This window comes from Mastacembelus armatus, unplaced genomic scaffold (assembly GCF_900324485.2).
Source record: "Mastacembelus armatus unplaced genomic scaffold, fMasArm1.2, whole genome shotgun sequence".
Lineage (NCBI taxonomy): Eukaryota > Metazoa > Chordata > Actinopteri > Synbranchiformes > Mastacembelidae > Mastacembelus > Mastacembelus armatus.
The window spans coordinates 1,288,755-1,307,110 of record NW_022872938.1 but is presented as its reverse complement, the minus strand read 5'-3'; the positions used below and the strand labels follow the sequence as shown (position 1 = coordinate 1,307,110).

Genomic DNA, 18,356 nt, shown 5'->3' with positions numbered 1-18,356 from the left:
TAATTAAACAAATTAAATCAGTTTTAACACAGTTGGTCAGAATTAAACCATTTGCCTTTGAATAACGAAACGCGTTGAGTCCTTCTGCGGCTTCCGTAGCATGAAGTCAAAATGGCTGCTGACAACGTGAGTATATCTCATTTTTGTCTGAGATGGATGGAACTCTAATTATTGGGCCGCTTTCATGATTTAATGTTTCCACACTGTAACTTAAAACAAAGGTCCAATGAGACGCTGACGAGTGTGGACAGACGAGAATTAACCTTAGCTCGTTCGGTTTTAAAGGTCGCGTTGACCTGCAGCCGCCATTTAACCAGCTCTGTTGTTTTTATTGTTGTTTTGGTGTCTAATTTAACCGTTTCTGTTGTTTTTATTGTTGTTTTGGTATCTAATTTAACCATTTAACCGTCTCTGTTATTTTTATTGTTGTTTTGGTGTCTAATTTAACCGGCTCTGTTGTTTTTATTGTTGTTTTGGTGTCTAATTTAACCGGCTCTGTTGTTTTTATTGTTGTTTTGGTGTCTAATTTAACCGGCTCTGTTGTTTTTTTTTTGTGTAATTTACCCAGCTCTGTAGAACAAAAACAACAGTTGTTAGCCATCACTGTTGCTAAGAGCATTTTATTTTTTGACAGGGTGCAATCAGAAGAGATTTGCCCACAGCTGTCCAGCTGCTGAACAATCTCACAGAGCAGGTAAAGTAACAGTCTAAATCTATGTCAGTAATGTGACAGTAATCCACCATGGTTATGACTGATGTGTCATCCTGGGTAGGCATGTTAGGAGTCCTTTACTGTCCTGTAACAAAACTATTAATTTGCCTTAAAACATGTATAAATGTACACTATAAAATATATTCAAATGCATAAATACCAGTGCCAACACCACCGCGTAGCAAATCTCGTACATAATATGTTTTGGATCCATGTCCGTGTTCCCTTACAATGGAATTGCGTCTACCCCTTTTGTTGACCAAAGACTTCTGTGCTGCTCTGTTTCCACCGTCTTGACTCCTGCTGATTTTCAAATGCCACTAGATACTACATACGCGACTAGTTTCGCCATCAGTACAGGCTGAGAGAGTTCAGGTGAAAGTGTGCATGTGTGTCATTAAGAACACAGGCCAAAAAAACTTGAAAAATAGAACAGTCTTTTTTTTTTTTTTTTTTCTCCATTACATAGTTTTTGTGATTGTTGAGACCTGAAATTGAAATCAAAATTTGATTAATTGCACAGCCTGATGCTGAAATACCTGGCTGCCTCATGTAATGGATGTTTCTGGAGCTGTCCTACAATAGATCCATGCCCCAAGTGCACAGTGTTGTCTCCCAAAGAATTCTCAATAAAACAGGTGGAGCTCTCTACCTACCTCAAGGCAAACTTTGGATTGGAGCATTATGTGCTAAGACTGATGATGTTTGACAGACTCAAGCAGAAAACAAGTACCAGTCCGTCTCTTTCCCTTCAGGTGGTCTCAGTTACCAGTCATGTCCATGGGCTGCTACTTAAAGTCAAGGACGGGACGTTTAAGACATCTCAGGTAAGAAAGGGCTTCAGACATGTCAGGTTTACTACAGGTGTGCTGGGTTTGACTGATTTCCAGTGTGTGAGTCACCACTTCACAAAGCACAGTATCACCTAAGACCAAATGCTTGATTTCCAGCCTTGTATCACAGTTTTCAGTGTGTATATAGATTACAGTACATGTGTTTGCAGTTTTCCTGCAGCTTGTAGTTCAGCTAATGTGTTCCCATATACAGACAGACCACAGTCTGCTCTTTAATTGGCCTCTGTAATTTCAGCCTGGCTTTCCACACAGCATGTTTTGAGTTTTAAACCCAGCAGTGACAAGTCTCTCCTTTCTCTGCAGGGTCTGTCTTTCTTAGACCTGCGTTATCACCTGCTGCTCTTCTACCTTCAGGACCTCACCCACCTGATTAGCATCAAGACCGAGGGAGAAAAAATAAAAGAGAGCAAAGCCTTGGACAGACTGGTCCGAATTAGAACGGTGAGATGTGGTGATGGTAGCGTCCTTCATTATTATTTCTTCAGCTGGCACACTCAGAATGTTTCATCACTCCCCTGTTTTGTAAAGGTCTTTGAGAAGATGCGACCCCTCGACCACAGATTGAAGTACCAGATTGATAAACTGGTGTGCACAGCTGTTACTGGTAGTTTAGGTAAGACTGATATAATGCTGTCTGTAATGAATGCCAACACTCAGTAGTCACTGCATTTATACTTTTACTTGTCAAATGCATATACTTACACATATACATCACATATTTTCTGTAGTTTTATTTTAAGAGTACTGTTCACTACTTTACTTGAGTGCAGTGTGTGTTTACACAGGATGTGTTTGTAGCTCAACAGACATACGATATAACAGCACTTAGTTACACTCAAGGGGTACCATCAGACTGCAGCAATAGACAATGTCTATACAATAGCCAACACAGGCATGATTCACCTGAGCAGACAAGATTGAAGATGCTGGATGAGGAGCGCGGGACGGTCCTTTAACAGTGTCTTGTGCTTTTCATTGATTTCAGCGGAGAATGACCTGCTGCAGCTACGTCCTAACCCTGATAATCTTATCAGTAAAGTAAGTCACTGTGATTGTAGCAACTCTGTCTAAAATCACCTTGTAATGAAAACCTGTTAACATCGTTTTGTTTGGACGTTCAGTTGGTGTAATTGATGTGTTTGCTTTGCTGATCATTCAGCTGTGTGAAACTGATGGCTCTGAAGATGGAGATGACAAACAGGTAGCCTCAGAGAAGAAAGCAGATCTCGGTAACGGCAGGAAATATGTGCCACCAAAGATTGTCCCAGTGCATTATGGTAAAGTTGTCTTTTAAAATTGGTTTTTGTTTCTTTGATAATTCTGCGTTGTTAACAGATGGAAGAGGCTTGATTTTTGTTTTTTGAACACTTAGCCATACAGTCAAATAAGGTTTTTTTTTTTTTTTTTTTTTTTTAATTATTATTATTATTTTCTCATTATAAGAGCCACTCCTGTTGTGTCCCGCAGATGGTGACGTGCTTGAGACGGACAGGAGGAAGACTCAGGTGGAACATCATAGACGGGCAGCTCTGAGAAGTTCTATGATCCAGGAGCTGAGACAGCAGTACAGCGACACCCCTGAGGAGATCAGGGACAGACGAGACTTCCAGAGTGAGCGGGAGAGCCGTGAAGAGATAAACAGGTGTTTACTTCATTTGTTGTAGAAATACAGGTGGACACTGCTGAGGATCAGTCGGCTATCAAGTGGGAAAACCTGGGACTGAATATTTTGCAGCACAGTGGGGCTACATCCTTTTGCACTGAGTGTAGATATGAAATGTGGATGGGCTAGTGTCTGCACATTTAGGTTTACAGCAACTCACTGTCTGCACGTCACTGAAAGTTCCTTCTCTTCTTTGGCAGGAAAAACTATGAGGAGTCCATGATGGTGCGTCTCAGTGTTCCAAAGACTTCCAGAAAAAGGGGTGTGATGGCCATGTCCAGCCAACTGAGTGGGATCACACACTTCAGTGACATCACAGTGCTGATGGGTAGCCAGGGCGGCCAGGTGAGCTGTTAGAGTAACATTAAACACTGCGCCAGTTCAGTTGTTTTGGGTTTGGGCACTTTAGTTCAGGTCATATCTCAGCTCCAAACAGTCGTCTAACATACATGAAAATCATGTGCATCTGTACCATTTCCTGTCTGACTTAGTTCATTGTTATTTGTAGGATGGGAAGAACGGTTGCCCCAAGAAAAAGAAAAAAGTCATGAAGAAGAAACCCAATAGAAGAGGTGAGTACACAAATTAGCTTAATTTTTAAAATGTCGTTCTTGAGTCTGTCATTGCCACTACTCCGACACTGGGCATCATCTCCTCCTCCCTCAGGTTGTCTGAATGCTGACATTCACTCCAAACTGTGTTTCAGCTGCAGACTTTATCTGCACTTTGAAGTCTGCAGTATAGCTCTTTGGTTGGGTGGTATTTTCACTTTCATTACACTGGGAGTTGGAGTTTAGCCTGAACATGTTTTTACTTTTTCAGCAGTATATTATCTTTGAGTCAAGAGTGTCATCTAACACTAGTGACTACTGGACAAAATGACTGTAAATATACACATAAAAGTAACTTCACTGTATAAGTGGCAGGAAAAGGCAGATGAATAAAAAAAAAAAGTGCGACTTGTAGTCCAGAAAATGCGATAATTGGTACAATTTTGGTTTTTAATTTAATTTTGGTTTGGTTCATAAAATATGTAGTTCAGTGCACTAAATGAAGCCATGTAACTTATACATTTTAATCCTGTTTCATAGTACTAAATGTGGACTTCCCTGTTTTGCAGCTATCAGAAAGCACAAATAAAACCTGAAACATGACGTCCAGTGATGAACCACAATGACCTAAAGATTTACCAGTTTTATATAAAGTGTGTAACTTTCACATGTAGTCTATAAAATAAAGGTGTATTGCCATCATTGTGTATTTGTTGTACGTCTCTTCATTACATAAGTCAGATTACCTACATGGCAGAAACAACAGACCATTATTGGATAAATACAGAAAAATTAGGGAATTTTAAGACTTGGAAACCATCTATTATGGGATACTGTTGAACTAAGTCATAGTGTATGTCTTTACATTTACATAAAACTCATCACTATCACAAGCAGACACATGTTGGTATAAACTGTTTAGTACATGCCAAAGGGTTAGGGCAAACCTGAAGCCACTGTGTCCACTTGTTTATGCACTCCCATCACTGATGTAAGAAACATCCTGCTGAAATGTCTCAATTTCTTCAAATCTCAGATTAAAGTCACCAATTCATGTGCTGCATCTATCAATGCTGAATTCGTTTTCGTTGTGCCATAGGCTTACCATTGTTGTCTGAACATGAAGAAAACCTGGTAAGATGCATATATCCATGTTAAATCAGATTATGGATTCACACGATTCATGTTTGGTTCTTGTTAGTGTGTGATTTAGGAAAATAATGAATGCAGTGAAAATGGAAAGCCTTAATACCCAATACAGAATTAGTCACACAGGTCTGTTTTTACACAATGTCTTTATTTTTTTTTTGTCCTAATTACAGACTCATGAGTTTAAAAATGAAAATTAAAAAAGCAAAACATTTGTTGAAACCCACTCCCCTTAAAAAAAGAAAGGAAAAAAAAAACCCCCCAAAAAACAAAAACAAACAAACAAAAAAAAAAAAAACCAGAAAGAAAAGATGTCCCCACACAAACTCCACCCCCGACTTTCCCTCACCCTAAAGCAACAGCTTCGGCCTACTCTAATTGTTAGTCAATGCCATTAGCTTGTCAGCCTTCCTTAGACAAGCTGCTGAAAGGGGGCACCCATAAGATCCACACCAAGGCCTAAAACCCCCTGGTCTTCTGGTCCTGCCTGCCCTACATTCTGCCACTCAGCTGTGTTGACTCCAGCTCTCAGAATAGAAATCAGGTGTTGGGTTGGCTGCCGGCTACATGCCATCTGTACTGCGCTTTAAGTAGGTGTAAGGTGTGTGTGTGTGTGTGTGTGTGTGTGTGCGTGTGTACGTATGAGGAGAAGACTAAAAGCAGCTTCAGCGTTTGCTGTTGTAGTAAATGCCCCCCGCTGTGGGCCGGTGGTCGCCTTGCCCCCCTCCCCCCCACACAGACAGGATGGGGTGAGTGTGCATAGCGGGAGCAGAGAGCGAGAGAGATGCTGCAGAGACGGTGGGGGGGGCCGGCGCCACCTGGGGAGGGGTCGTCAGCCTCCACTGGTCCTGAAACCTGAAACGACAAGAAGTGGTCTAATATACAGACAGAGGAAGGGGACTTGGGAGACGAGAGGTAGGGAAGGAAGAAAGTGGGATCGGAGGTGATGTTGGCGTCACAGAGACTAACTCTGCCAACAAGTACAGAAGGAATAATTTAAAAATTTGTGGGTGGGGACTGCAGAGAGGGTTGGGGGGTAATGAGAGTCCAAAGCACAGACTTGAAACACAGTAACACTCTGGATAGTGGTAGAATCACATGTGTATAGTACAGTAAAGACATGAACACAGCATAGTTTTGTTGCTGCCCCCTCTCTTATACTGGTGTTGGCGGTGGAGGGTGAGTGGGTGGGTTGCTGTGTTGGTGATGGTGTGAAAGTAGGAGATCACAGCCAGACCAAAGGAAACACATCTGCAGCCTGAGACAACCCCCTCTCCCCAACAAAACAAAAGTCTGCCACTCTCCCAGTGGCCAACTGATATCTTACCACAGCTGACCGCATCAGTCTCGGCACATGCACGCTCACACACAATCGCACACTGCAGCAGTCAGTCTCTGTCCTCGACAGGGTTATTTTATCCTTTTTTGTCTTTTTTTTTTTTTTTTCTTTCTTCTGGGGGTCTCTTCTTTTTGGTTGCGGGGGAAGGGGGCATCAGTGTGTGTATGTTTTCTAAAAGGGAACAGAGAGGGTGGATAGTAATGGAGTGCTGGAGGGAGGAGGGTGTTTAGTAAGGGGAATACCACGATGTTGTTCGCCCACGGCCCCTGGAAAAGAGAGAGAAAAAGAGGGTGAGTTTTTTTCTGGTTGGCTTAGGAAGAAGGACACCAATTTTCTGGTGTGACAGATTAGAATAGATATATGTGTGTGATTGTAGGCAGAGAAAGGGCCTGCTGAAATTTCAGTGGATAGAACATATTGATATATTTATGTATATATCAAAATGAGTAACAGTATATTCACAGTATGCATTATTAGATGCACCGTCTTAAAAGTATTGTGCCTTTGATCTATCTGGAAGAATAACACTGGAGAAAGCTGAAAGCAGCTTTGTGAAAAAAGACGTAATGTGATTTCCAGATATCACAGGAAAATTACTCAAGGTGTAAAGGGACAACAAAGGCACTCTCTCTCCCTCTTTCTCTCTCTCTCTCTGTGTCTGTGCGAGAGCCGCCTCTGGGTGTCACTGTGGGAGAAACTGAGGACAAACAGCACCACACATATATACATGTAGACACACAACACTCAGAGCTGCACCGGTACTGCACCTGCACCTGCACCAGCACCAGCACCAGCACCAACCACACCCACACGCTTTCACTCCTCGCTGACTTGGCATCAACGTAAATTATATTCTGCTTTGAATCCTGAAGACCCAACATACCCACTAAATGTCTAACACTGACCCTGACTGACTTCACACTACACTGTGACACTAGAACTCACTGACTTACACGATGGGAACCAAGTCTCCATGAGGAAGGCGAGGTCCTCACCCTGTGACTGTGTAAAACAGGTACTGGTTCCCACAATGCTAGTAACATCTGCGCACACACACACCATGCAGTGGTGACGAACACAAATATGTCACACCAGGACTGAAGTCAGAGGTCAATAGGCTAAAGACTCAGGTCAGGCTGCAGTGATGAACCCTCGTTTCTGGGAGTGAATACTGTAAAGGTCAATCTGTTATTGCGTGTGTGTCTGTATGTGTTGGGGGGGAGGTTTCATGGACATGCAAAGAGACAGTGGACAAATGCGTAGGACCCAGCTCCATCATGACGACAATATGTGCATGTGCTGGCCCACATAACCCTTGTTTCATCTTCCCTTGGTGCCAGTATGACTTTGACTACATGTAAACATGGGGGATTTTCTTCTGGTAAGGTGCAGACAAATGTACCTTCCCTGCCATCAGCCTATGCAACATCTTAGCCAGCTAACATGAACCAGGCTGTTACTACTTACTGATCATTTTCTCTACAGGAGCTCAAGTCTCCTCCAGGGAAAAAGTTCTCTGTTGTCCTGTCAAAACCCAGAAGACAAGGCTGTTTTGGCCTGAACACAACTGTTTCATGAGACAAACAAAGTGCACACTTTGAAAAGTGCCACTTTGTGCCACTAAAGAGTCAGTCCTCAAGTGTATGCTATTCAACATCTGTGACCAGCTGTAATTAGGTTTTAATCAAAGCCTCGTGCTGTTTGACTGCAGCAGTCTTCAGCAGACTAGTGAGGAATTAGTGGCAAAAATCCATCACAGCCAGTTCAACTAGAGATTCTCTGCATTCAATCCTCAATTACATGAAAATGCACAGTAATTTTTAGCAACACCCCAGAGGACTGTTGCTATGGTAACAAGTACAATCAATATGGTCAGACTGAAGATGGTTTCTTTTGTGTAAAGCCATTTGAGGTTCATGCTAGTCTGATGGTAGGACACCCAGTCAGAACTGTAATGTAAGGCAAAGGCAAATAATGAATGCAGTATTTAAAGTCTCGTCAGCTTCAGTGCACTCAGCACATATCAGTCTTCCTGGGCTTCCTTCCCATGGGCCTTGTCCTGCAGCTCAGACCATATCCCAGTTGATACACTGGCAGGACTGGGGATTCTTGGATGTGTGGGATGATTAGAGCTTCATACTTTTTCTCACAGAGCAACGAAGGGAGTGGAACCCTTCCTTGTCATTAGGGTTAAGTAAAAGCCAGGGCAAAAATAAGACCATATCTGAACACTTGGTAAAGTGAAACAGAGAGCTCAGTGTGATGGGTTTCGGTTCTTTCTAAAATAACTACTGGAGTGAAATGTCCCTTCTTGAGCATGAGTCTAAAGCTCCAGACCAAGATCAAATCCAAATGAAAGCTCAATGCATATATGAAAAGCAACACGTCTCACACTCCACCTGTTACTTTCAAAGGTAAAACAAGGCAGATTTACAGCAGAGCTGCTACTGAGGCTATTTTTACATGAAGACACATCGACTTGTATAGTTTGTTCCACCCAAAACGAGCTCTCACGGTATTGGCAGTTCAGGTTACTTAATGACTTGCTGTAAAAGTTGTTTGCGATGACACAAAGTATACCACAAAACCTCACAGCAGAGCTTAAAAGCAATCATCTTAATATCTGTACCTCACAAACACTGTACATACAGGACTTCCACAATCCCAGTGTACGACACTCCAGCATCGAGCATCACCTTAGCGGCCGTACAGATTACACACTGGGGCTTTAACAGCTACACACCGCAGGCATCATATTTTCTCTCATCAGTCTTAGACGTGTTGATGCGTTAGATTTGAGAAAGGGACTTCCCTAATATTTCCACTATGAACTGTAAAAATGTGTGAAGATCTTTAGAAATGCCGCTTTGTGGCCAAAGATGACAACTTGTTTCTCTGTCCATACTGTGATTACCTGCAGCTCTTCTTTCATGGTAGGACAGAGAGGAGTGTATTAATCCTGAATATGCTCTACAGCAGGCTGCTGTCAAATCCTTGTTTATGCCCTAGCTCCATCCTTATTTTGCAAATATAACAAACTAAGATATATTAATTTAAAAAATGCTTTTCTCCAGCAAGTCCTCTTCCTGGCCATTATGGTCTGTCTTGTTTTTTTTCTGTCCTCTATTTTCTTTCAGTGCAAACATGCAAGTCTTAGAAGAACTGAAGCATCACCGCATCGACTCACCTGAAAGCCCGGCCTCTGCCCCGTGGTGGCGTGTAGCCGCTGTAGTAGCGTGCACGCGATGAAAAGCTTCCTCCACGGGATCTGAAGCGAGCCCGAGGAAAGCCACGATCTGTGGTGCTGATACCTGGTCTGTTTGTTCTTTTAGCGCCCACCTGGAGGTTGAGGATTGAACAGGGTGTGGTTACAGGAGGGATAACATCCATAAGTCATTTTGACAGTCTTGATGTTTAAAGAAAAAGGCTGAAACAATTCTACTGGGAGATGACCCAAACCTTTAGCTAACTTTGTAAACGAGACAAAGTGGAACACAGCTGTGTTGCCCTTTGGTCCCAGTGTGGTCACTTTTCCTAACATTGAGACTCACACTGGGTAAGGACACATTTCAAATGTACTATAGTGAAAAGAAAACTTCAGAAAGATGAAATGTGAAAGCCTCTTACCTTTATCTGTCGTCCTCTGAAAAGGGACTCATCCAACGCCATGGCTGTCCTAACAGACTCTTTGTCTGCAAACTCAATATAGGCAAACCTGAAGAGAAGAACTGAATAACTCAACGACAAGCACTGACAGGCAAATGAAGAGCAGCAACAGGTAGACATCTTTATTATTGGTATGCACCATCATTAGTTAAACTCAGCATTTCTAGGGCTACATATGGGTTTGTTTCAAACACATGCAATCACATTTAATGATCCAGCTCTAGCCAATCTTTGGGAAGCCTCCATCATTTGTATTGATGCGGTTTATGTATCACATAAGATGATAATAGCCTGTCACCTACCCAATCATCATCTGCTACAAAATGAAAAGGCATAATGTTGGTCATTACCCCTTGGGATGCCCTGTGTATTTGTCACATAGGATGGTGACTCTGTTTACTGAACCACAGCCATGAAAATGAGCCTCAAGCTCTTCTGCCGTGGCACCATAGTCCACCTGAAGACACAAACAAAAAGGTTAAACCTCAAGAGAACCTTATCACCACAACTGTCAAGTACAGGGGTCATCCAATGCCATGGCTGTCCTAACCCATGTCTTAACCCTTGGAGACTTTAAAATTTAAATCACAGTAGTTGTATTTAGGACGAGATAGTGAACCAGGTCAAATGTGTCAGACTGACAGCTGCACCTGTTATCTTCACAGGTGTGTTTACATCTTAATAAGTACAGCACTATACATACAGTTTGAAGACACAGATCAAATAGCACTGTAAGATGGGAACAAAATAAGTCTTTAAGCTGCTAATTGCGATGTCTGGCCCAGGGCAAACACACCATCACTTGGGACAATAAGCCAGAGACATGTCTGTGCTAAATGCTAGGTGTATCCAATAGAGGGATTGTTTCCAAAACCTATTCTTTATATTTCCCCCAGTCATATTTGAATGACCTTGAATACCAGCCAGGCCTTTGCATCAAGATCACCTACCATGCTTAACTGCCAGACAATTATGTATGCCTGGCTATCCACAAACATCTGAAACCAACGTTTATGAAAATAGCAGAATATGACAAGTTGTACAAGGTAATAGTAAAGTAGTAAATAATAATAATTTGAATTCATTACTTAACCCTCTGGGGTCGACGCACGCGCCGGCGCGTTTTGACGCATCTTTTTCTGATAAGGCCGGAACAAACTTAAATTACTCCGTCAATTCTGATCGTACAGATAAAAGAAGCATATCATTCAAATCTGTAAAGGGTCTAGTTTTAGTGGTATACCATCATAATAACAACAAAACATTGTGCTTTTTTTAAATAAAGAAAGCCGACAGGGTGCGCTCTCGGACTTTTCTGTCTCTGCCATTTCTCTTCACAGACGCGTAAATAAAACCACCAGAATCTCAGCGAATACTTGCCTCATAAAAATAAGAATTATATGGCTAGAAAGCTTGAAATATTTTCTTTTGAGTGAAACAATTCAAGTCGAAAACAAATCATCACTTTTTATTTAATCCGTATGAACGTAAGGAGAAGTCCGTTTTTTCCTGTCTCACCTCATTACAGGTAATGCGGTCCCGCCTTGTACACTGTCCACTGTTCACATGTAAATAATCTCAGGTGAACCAGGTAAATATGTGCACGCCCCCGAGAAATGACACAAAATATCAAACTTCATCATAGAATTTACTCACTTTTTCGGCGCGTTTGGATGATGGCGCGTTACGCACGTGAAGCGGCGCTCCTTACATTCCACACAGAGACAAATAGTTTAGCTTGTCCTCAGAGTAAAAACACTGATTTTAACTCAAATGAGGATCGTTTGGCTCCTCATTGTGTTGTATTGTACAGCACTAATCCGTCCCATCTACATTGACTGAAAGGCTCATTATGCGCGCCTTTGTCTGGACGTTCAGTGCGTCTTTTGTGTTCTCAGGTAAATCACATGACTATTCATCCTCAGACACACCCTCTTGCATATGGCCTTTCTGGACAAAAAGTGTCTTAGAAAATTTAAATCAGTGTATTGTTTACTGTGAATGTGTGAACAAGATGACATTCACAGCACTCTGAAGTAAACACTTTAGCCTACAACATGCTGGTCTCCAAAGTCTTGTGAACCAATGTTCTGTTTGTGTTTTATGGTCTTATTTCAGTGAGTAAAAAATTGTAGTTTTTCACTAGCCATGTATAAACACTTTTTTCTCAAAAACACAATAATGTATAAACTTGAAGCTCACATATTATTGTAGCCAATTTTGTGCTGATTACAGTGTTATTAGACTTTAGACATTAATATGTTTAAAAGACACTGAAAAAAGCACAAATGTCAGGACATGTCAAAATTTGTCCAGGCCCCAAAAACCCCCTCAGACCCCAGAGGGTTAACTCTCAGTTCAGCTGTGTGATTTAAACCCTTTCCACCCCAAAACAGTTTTAGGGCCAGTGCCTCATTTTGAACCAGTTCTTTGCATTGGACAGCTAATGAACAGGCTCTGGGCCAGGAAAACTGGTGTTAACCTGCTGGTCCAGAACTAAGAACTTTAGACATCAGGAGCTGGGGTGGAATTACAGCAACCAAGAAGAGCCGAATCCAAATATGGTGTTTGTTTCTTCTAAATATTTCATTTGAACAAAGACTGTTAAAGAGATTTGACTTGGGGAAGAAAGACACATTAAGTAGCTGGTCTGCGAGTGTGGTATGTGGTATGATGTGACAAGAAGACACACAGAGAACGAAAGTAGAGGTAAAGTATGTTTTGTTGTGATGGGCTCAGTGTTTTATTAGCTAGTTGGCTGAGGTAGTTTATTATAACATGTCTTCTGTTCCCCTGTTGGAAAACAACATGTGAAGCAGAGTTTCTTTGGACAAGGGGGATGAACCTACTGTCTTGGGGCAGTGTGGTTGCTAATATTAGCCCATTCCCCTACACACTGCGCTCACCATTTCTGTATCACGGTTATCAAACTGGAGTCGGAGAACCAATGCTTGTCTGACTGGAACATAAACAGTGGTGTAATTAATGTGGACTGTGGAAAAGGAAATCGGTTTGACACCACAAATGTTCTGATGAATTAGTGAGCACACCAATTTCCTATTTTGTCTGTGCTGAAACTGAATGTTTTGACTAACGTGGCCTAGTTTGAGCAGGTGCAACAAGCCAAAGCAGTAGACAGAGACAGTTACTTACATTTCCAACATAAATAGATCTGCCATCTGCTTCCATCTTCTCCTCGATAGACATGATAACAGGGCCAACTGGATGGAGGACAAAAGCAAAAAAAAGTCTACATGAGCAACAAAAAACATTTTAGTTAAAATTCTGGCTCTAAATTTGGTAAAGCAAAGTGTCTACAAATAGTAAGCACGTCAAATTAAAAAAATGGGTGAATCAAGTACTGGTTTGAGGGCAACTCAACAATTCTCTTGTGATGAAGGGCTCAGAAAAATTGCCTGTTTTTCCATTAAGTGAAGCTGCTGTGTACTTAGAGAAAATGTTAGACTAGAATAAAAATTTCCTGTGCACTACATACTTAATCACATTCTTGCTGGCTTTTGTCAGAGATATTTATAAGCACACTTTGCATTTAGAGATTATGTTCACTCATCTTTCACATTAGTGTTTGGTTTTTATTTGCCAATACAAATGTAAAATGTCATTTTTTTTCAAATTTGTCTACTTATTCTCATTTTTAGTAGCAAAAATATGTCTAACAAGCTCATCTACATTTGTCATTAATCAGGACTGAATAAATGAGCTTAACTTGTAAAAGAAGCTGATGTAAAATCCAACTCGCTGAGTTTAAACAGTGATTCTGTTACAAATGAAAATATGGTAAATCATTATTGGGTGGGATTAGTCTCAAATAATTGGCCTATAAATGTCTTTTTGTTTGTCTCGTGTTTTGTCCAGGATTCCACCTTCATCATCTATCAAGGAAAGTCAAGACTGGCCTGAAAATGCTGAGATGCGACTTATTAAATGTTGCTTTTTAACGACACTTCTCACACATTCAGATTTCTAGCTCCACTGGATTAAAATCAACACACTGCTCTTCTGCTCTCATTGCGATGATAATAGCTTTTTCATAAACACTTCTCAGCTCAGCTTCAACTGACTCTGACCAGCTGATCCAGAACAGGAAATTCTATGTTTCCAACTCAGGTTTAGTCAATTCAGGGTTCAGGGTTTGCTAAAGGACCAAAAGAGAAGAGCACACCTGGTGGGGGGCTGAGATTCATCTGTTTCTCCACCTCATTCTGCAGCTCCTTGAGCTTCTCTGCCTCTTCCTCCATCTCTCGGACCCGAGCTTTGATTGCCTCCAGCTCCTGAAACACAAACTCCATTAGTGCTTTCTCACCACCATGGGCTCAATTGTGTGGTGAATATACAGTGTGGACTTTCTAAGCTACCAAGGGCTGACCTACTGCCAGTTCGAACCCCAAGATCTGATGATTAACGAATGTTTCAAAGTGCACTTGGGAAGATGGTATAGCAGCCAGCAGATGCTGAACCTGTGTGAGTGATGGTGCTGTGATAACCTTGGCAGCGTCTTTGAGCAGATCGTAGAGGAGAGAGAGGTTAGTGAGGTGCAGAAATAGGCCTTGTATAGTTTGATAATGTTGGACTAAGTAGAACTGTGATTTTGGATTTGTGAGACAGTGTTAATGCTCGAGCTATTCTAGACCCCACAGTAACTATTTATAGAGATACTGATGTTTGTCACTTGGTTATTTTTTTGGCTCTGTCCACTACACCAGTGACAGTGTTAGTGTAGGATGACCTGCCCTAACCTGCCCTGAGCAGCCCTGTGTGTGTGTGTGTGGTTGTTTTCTCTATGTATTTGTCAACATTTCAGTAATGTTGTCAGGAACATAGAGATATGAGCAGATTATTTATGAATAAGATCCCAAACACTTTGTTTTTTTTTGCCATGTTGTACAATAAAAGAAAAGCTTTATAGGCGAAGAGTCAGCATGCAGCCCTACCTACATTGGAATATACTGTGATGTAGGAAAACTAAACACTGGACTAAACACTCAACATGAAATGTATCAGGACATCCCTAATTAGCATTTTAAACATAATGGACACATATAAAACGGTTGAATCAGAACAACACACACCAGCACCTGACAAGTATAATCCCAATGTGACACAGTGAAACACAAGAGCGACACATCAGTATAGTGAACCTCAACACAAAGACTGGTGCTTCTCCTTTCTGCTACACACACAACAGCTTTAGCTCTGCCCAGATGCTACTGTGCACTGATGAGGGCATACACCTGTGTGTCAACTGTATGTCTAACACCACTGAAGACCCACGTCTGGAAATGTGTCAGGGCAGGCCAGGAGACTAACTCAGAGCCATCCCATAATAAAATACCTGTGGTGAGCAGAGATGCTGTCAGGTCTGTGGTGCACTGCAGCACTGTGCACCAACAGGCCATAACCAGGTCTCACAAGGACCTAGTAAACCTGCACTGCATGGAGATAGGATCCAGGTCCCTGGTCCTCTTGACACATTTCCACGACCTTGAGTTCTCCGACCAGAACAAATCTCCCATAATTAATAAACAATCCACATTCACTGCGGTGCGGCCACTCCAATCGACCGGACGGAAATACCGCAACCAGACCCAGACCGACCGCAGCAGAAAATACACGCAGGTTTTGCGGACCTGAATACGGACTGTGCACGTGGAGCCGCCACACGACAGACGCTGATGTTTAGTGCGTGAGACAGACATACGCACGGTGGTCCCGAACAAACGACACTGACGGTATAACGTTATTGTAGGCAGCATGGTCCCGAGCCCAGCCCGCGGAGCCGAGCACCGCCGGATGTTGCGGTCGGTGGTCTGGTGCACACGCAGCTTAATGGTGACGGCGGCGGGAACAATGTGTGACATTACCGACAGGCTCACGCGGCGGCGGTGAACGGCGGCAGCCTGACCCACTCCTGCATCTCCAGCCACTTCCTCCTGGTACACGGTTTTTCCGCCCGCGCCCGTGCTGCTGCAGAGAAACAGACACTCCTGTTGCGCCAAGATGGCGCCGACACGACGCACGTCACCGCCCGTTGGTGCTGCACTGCGCGGGCCGCCATGGCCGTCGGTACCGACCCGACACGAGCAGTAGCATGTGACCCGGGACTCGGTGCCACAGCAGGACTGCATCGTGTTTTAACGACCACAGGCCGCCACGGACCGCCCGGCGGCTCCGCAGCCCGAACAATGCCCTTCACTTACCGGGTCTTCAATCGCGGCCTCCCCCTCTTCTAACCCCGGTTCTTCGTCACCGACACCCGGGTCTTCCAGCTCAGGGTGTCCAGGTTCTGAATCTAACAGGGACTCCTCGGTCAGTCCGTTACCGAACTCCGCCATCGCCCTGCTCCAGATACACCGAGGCGCCTCGTGGTCAAACCTACGCCGTAGGCCCCGATCCACGCACTGCCGTTACAAGGGACGGCGGTAAACTGGGGTCCGACTCAGACCGGGTTCCACGATGAACGGGGACTCCTGTCCACGCGCTGGCTTACAATCACAGGACTATTTACCGACTGAGAGCAGATACCGAGCCCGGACGCGAAACGCGAGGACTCGCAGATCCTTCACTTCGGCGATGGTTACCGGGGCGGAAGTACCTAGCACTGCAGCCGCGCAACTCCCGATCCGATTCGTGGATTCCAGTCACGTGACACGCGCGGCGGCCTGCAAGGCACAACAATGGTCCAAGATGGCCGCTCCGTGTCCTGTCGAGTCCAGGCCCCGGACCTTTGGGTCTCAGGAAAGGAACCCGGACTGGGAGCCTCGGGACCTGGGATTCCCACATCCCAGCCCCTCCGAGAGGCCAGGGCCTTCCCAGAGCTGGGCCTCTGCAGACGCTGCTCCCAGGATAACGCACAAACTACTGTTTGTTTACCAAAAATTGTTTACAGAAGCACAGACAACTATTTGTTTACAACACTAATAACTTTATTTGTTTAAAGTAACACAAATAACTTTATTTGTGTACAGAAACACATTATTGTTTATTTGTGTATAGAAGCACAAATAACTGTATTTTTTTGTACACAGAAGCACAAATAACTTTTGTATACAAAATAACTTTGTTTACCAAAGCACTGTTTATTTGTAATGTCCCTGTGGGTGGGTCCATAATGCTGCAGTTGGATGAAGATCCAGAAGATTTTCATTGTAAAAATAAAGGTGAGCATTGATTACCAACACCAGTTTATCTATGGGTCTTCAATATTAGGGATGTTGTAGTCAGGGAATAAATAAGAATTCAGGAATTTAGCTACTTGTGTAATCACAAGTTGTTTTCCTGTCAGGTAAACCATTCTTAGAGTTTATATGAACCCCCACTGAAAGCCTGGGTTACTGTTGAGTTGGAGGACTGGTGCGGTTTGGCCTCTGCACCTCTATGGCAGCCTTGGGAGAAGGGGCCATACTCTATGCTTTGCTAGCAGCTAGGAACAAACTGAGGGGAGCTACATGTGCAGATGTACCCTGTGGATGTGTGCTGCTGAGGGTTGTGAAGTCCAGCCCCTCCAATGTGCAGTGTTTATCTGAAGACAGTCAAAGGAAACTTGTGAAAAGTGCAGTTTGGTTTGTTGTGCCTGGCCATGCACAGACTTATATACTGCGGGTCCTGCAGCTGGACATCCCTCCACCTTTAGGCAAAATGTACAAGCCTGAGAACAGGTCACTGTGAGAGCAAGGATTGCAGGGAAGGAGTGAAGAGGTCTTTACAGGGTCTGGATTATAACAGGCAAAAGACAGGTTTTCCACAGAACTCAATGATGTCATGTTCTAATGATATCCATCCATCATCTATACCCCCTTATTCCTAACCAGGGTCACAGGGATCTGCTGGAGCCTATCCCAGCTCTTTTGGGTGAAAGGCAGGGGTACACCCTGGATAGGTCACCAGTCCATCACAGGGCCACATAAAGACAAACAACCTCACACACTCACACTCATTCCTATGGGCAATTTAGAGTCACCAATCAACCTGACATACATGTTTTTGGACTGTGGGAGGAAACCAGAGTACCTGGAGAAAACCCACGCAAGCACAGAGAGAACATGCAAACTCCACACAGAAAGGTCCCTGATGGGTTTCAAACCAGGAACCTTCTTGCTGTGGGGCAACAGTGCTAACCACTAATCCACTGTGTTGCCTTCTAATGATGTTATTTTCAGTAAATGCTCATAAATAGTTGTTTGCATTGTTACATATTACAAACTTAAGTGCACTTTGTGTCAGTGCCATGATGTGATGGAAAGGGAGACCAAGGTGCAATTAAAAAAGTGTCATGTGGTTTGATCAGATAGCAGGAAGGGTGACGGCATCAGGCATCCGAGCAGCCTCCCACACAAACCCTGACCAACCAGCTGTCTCCCTGCTGAAGAGGCTGTGCAAAGAGCTGAACAATGCACTGAAATCT

General features: G+C 43.3%; 2 protein-coding genes across 8 annotated transcripts; one reads left to right on the top strand and one right to left on the bottom strand.

Moving 5' to 3' along the window:
- The first annotated feature begins 48 nt into the window (after positions 1-48).
- On the top strand, positions 49-4,487 carry ngdn (neuroguidin, EIF4E binding protein). 3 transcript variants are annotated; one of them, XM_026305751.2, is made up of 11 exons: positions 49-126; positions 635-694; positions 1,468-1,539; positions 1,870-2,007; positions 2,095-2,179; positions 2,552-2,604; positions 2,726-2,843; positions 3,034-3,208; positions 3,430-3,574; positions 3,738-3,801; positions 3,896-4,237. In XM_026305751.2, the coding sequence occupies exons 1-11, from the start codon at positions 112-114 to the stop codon at positions 4,024-4,026; spliced, it is 1,056 nt and encodes a 351-aa protein (XP_026161536.1). In that variant the 5' UTR covers positions 49-111; the 3' UTR covers positions 4,027-4,237. The 3 variants fall into 3 exon arrangements, with proteins under 3 accessions (XP_026161536.1, XP_026161537.1, XP_026161535.1); XM_026305752.2 differs by lacking the exons at positions 49-126; positions 3,896-4,237 and adding exons at positions 153-285; positions 4,350-4,487; XM_026305750.2 differs by lacking the exon at positions 49-126 and adding an exon at positions 153-285 and having other exon boundaries at positions 3,896-4,241.
- A 706-nt stretch (positions 4,488-5,193) lies between these two features.
- Positions 5,194-16,579, bottom strand: pabpn1 (poly(A) binding protein, nuclear 1). 5 transcript variants are annotated; one of them, XM_026305759.2, is made up of 7 exons: positions 16,153-16,579; positions 14,118-14,226; positions 13,088-13,155; positions 10,285-10,391; positions 9,896-9,983; positions 9,456-9,607; positions 5,194-5,784 (listed from the first exon to the last, which is right to left on the bottom strand). In XM_026305759.2, the coding sequence occupies exons 1-7, from the start codon at positions 16,285-16,287 to the stop codon at positions 5,595-5,597; spliced, it is 849 nt and encodes a 282-aa protein (XP_026161544.1). In that variant the 5' UTR covers positions 16,288-16,579; the 3' UTR covers positions 5,194-5,594. The 5 variants fall into 5 exon arrangements, with proteins under 5 accessions (XP_026161544.1, XP_026161543.1, XP_026161547.1 ...); XM_026305758.2 differs by lacking the exon at positions 16,153-16,579 and adding an exon at positions 15,817-16,120; XM_026305762.1 differs by lacking the exon at positions 16,153-16,579 and adding an exon at positions 14,322-15,069.
- Positions 16,580-18,356: the final 1,777 nt, after the last annotated feature.

Bases quoted from the DNA above. Each gene is read 5' to 3' on its own strand.
- pabpn1 (XM_026305758.2), bottom strand. From the start codon at position 16,080: ATGCAGTCCTGCTGTGGCACCGAGTCCCGGGTCACATGCTACTGCTCG. The intron at 9,984-10,284 runs GTAATGACCAAC...TCTTCTCTTCAG, and splicing joins TACACAGGGCATCCCAAGGG to GTTTGCCTATATTGAGTTTG. The intron at 5,785-9,455 runs GTGAGTCGATGC...TTGTCGTTTCAG, and splicing joins GGCAGAGGCCGGGCTTTCAG to GTTTCAGGACCAGTGGAGGC.
- ngdn (XM_026305750.2), top strand. From the start codon at position 193: ATGTTTCCACACTGTAACTTAAAACAAAGGTCCAATGAGACGCTGACG. The intron at 2,605-2,725 runs GTAAGTCACTGT...CTGATCATTCAG, and splicing joins CTGATAATCTTATCAGTAAA to CTGTGTGAAACTGATGGCTC. The intron at 3,802-3,895 runs GTGAGTACACAA...CTCCTCCCTCAG, and splicing joins GAAGAAACCCAATAGAAGAG to GTTGTCTGAATGCTGACATT.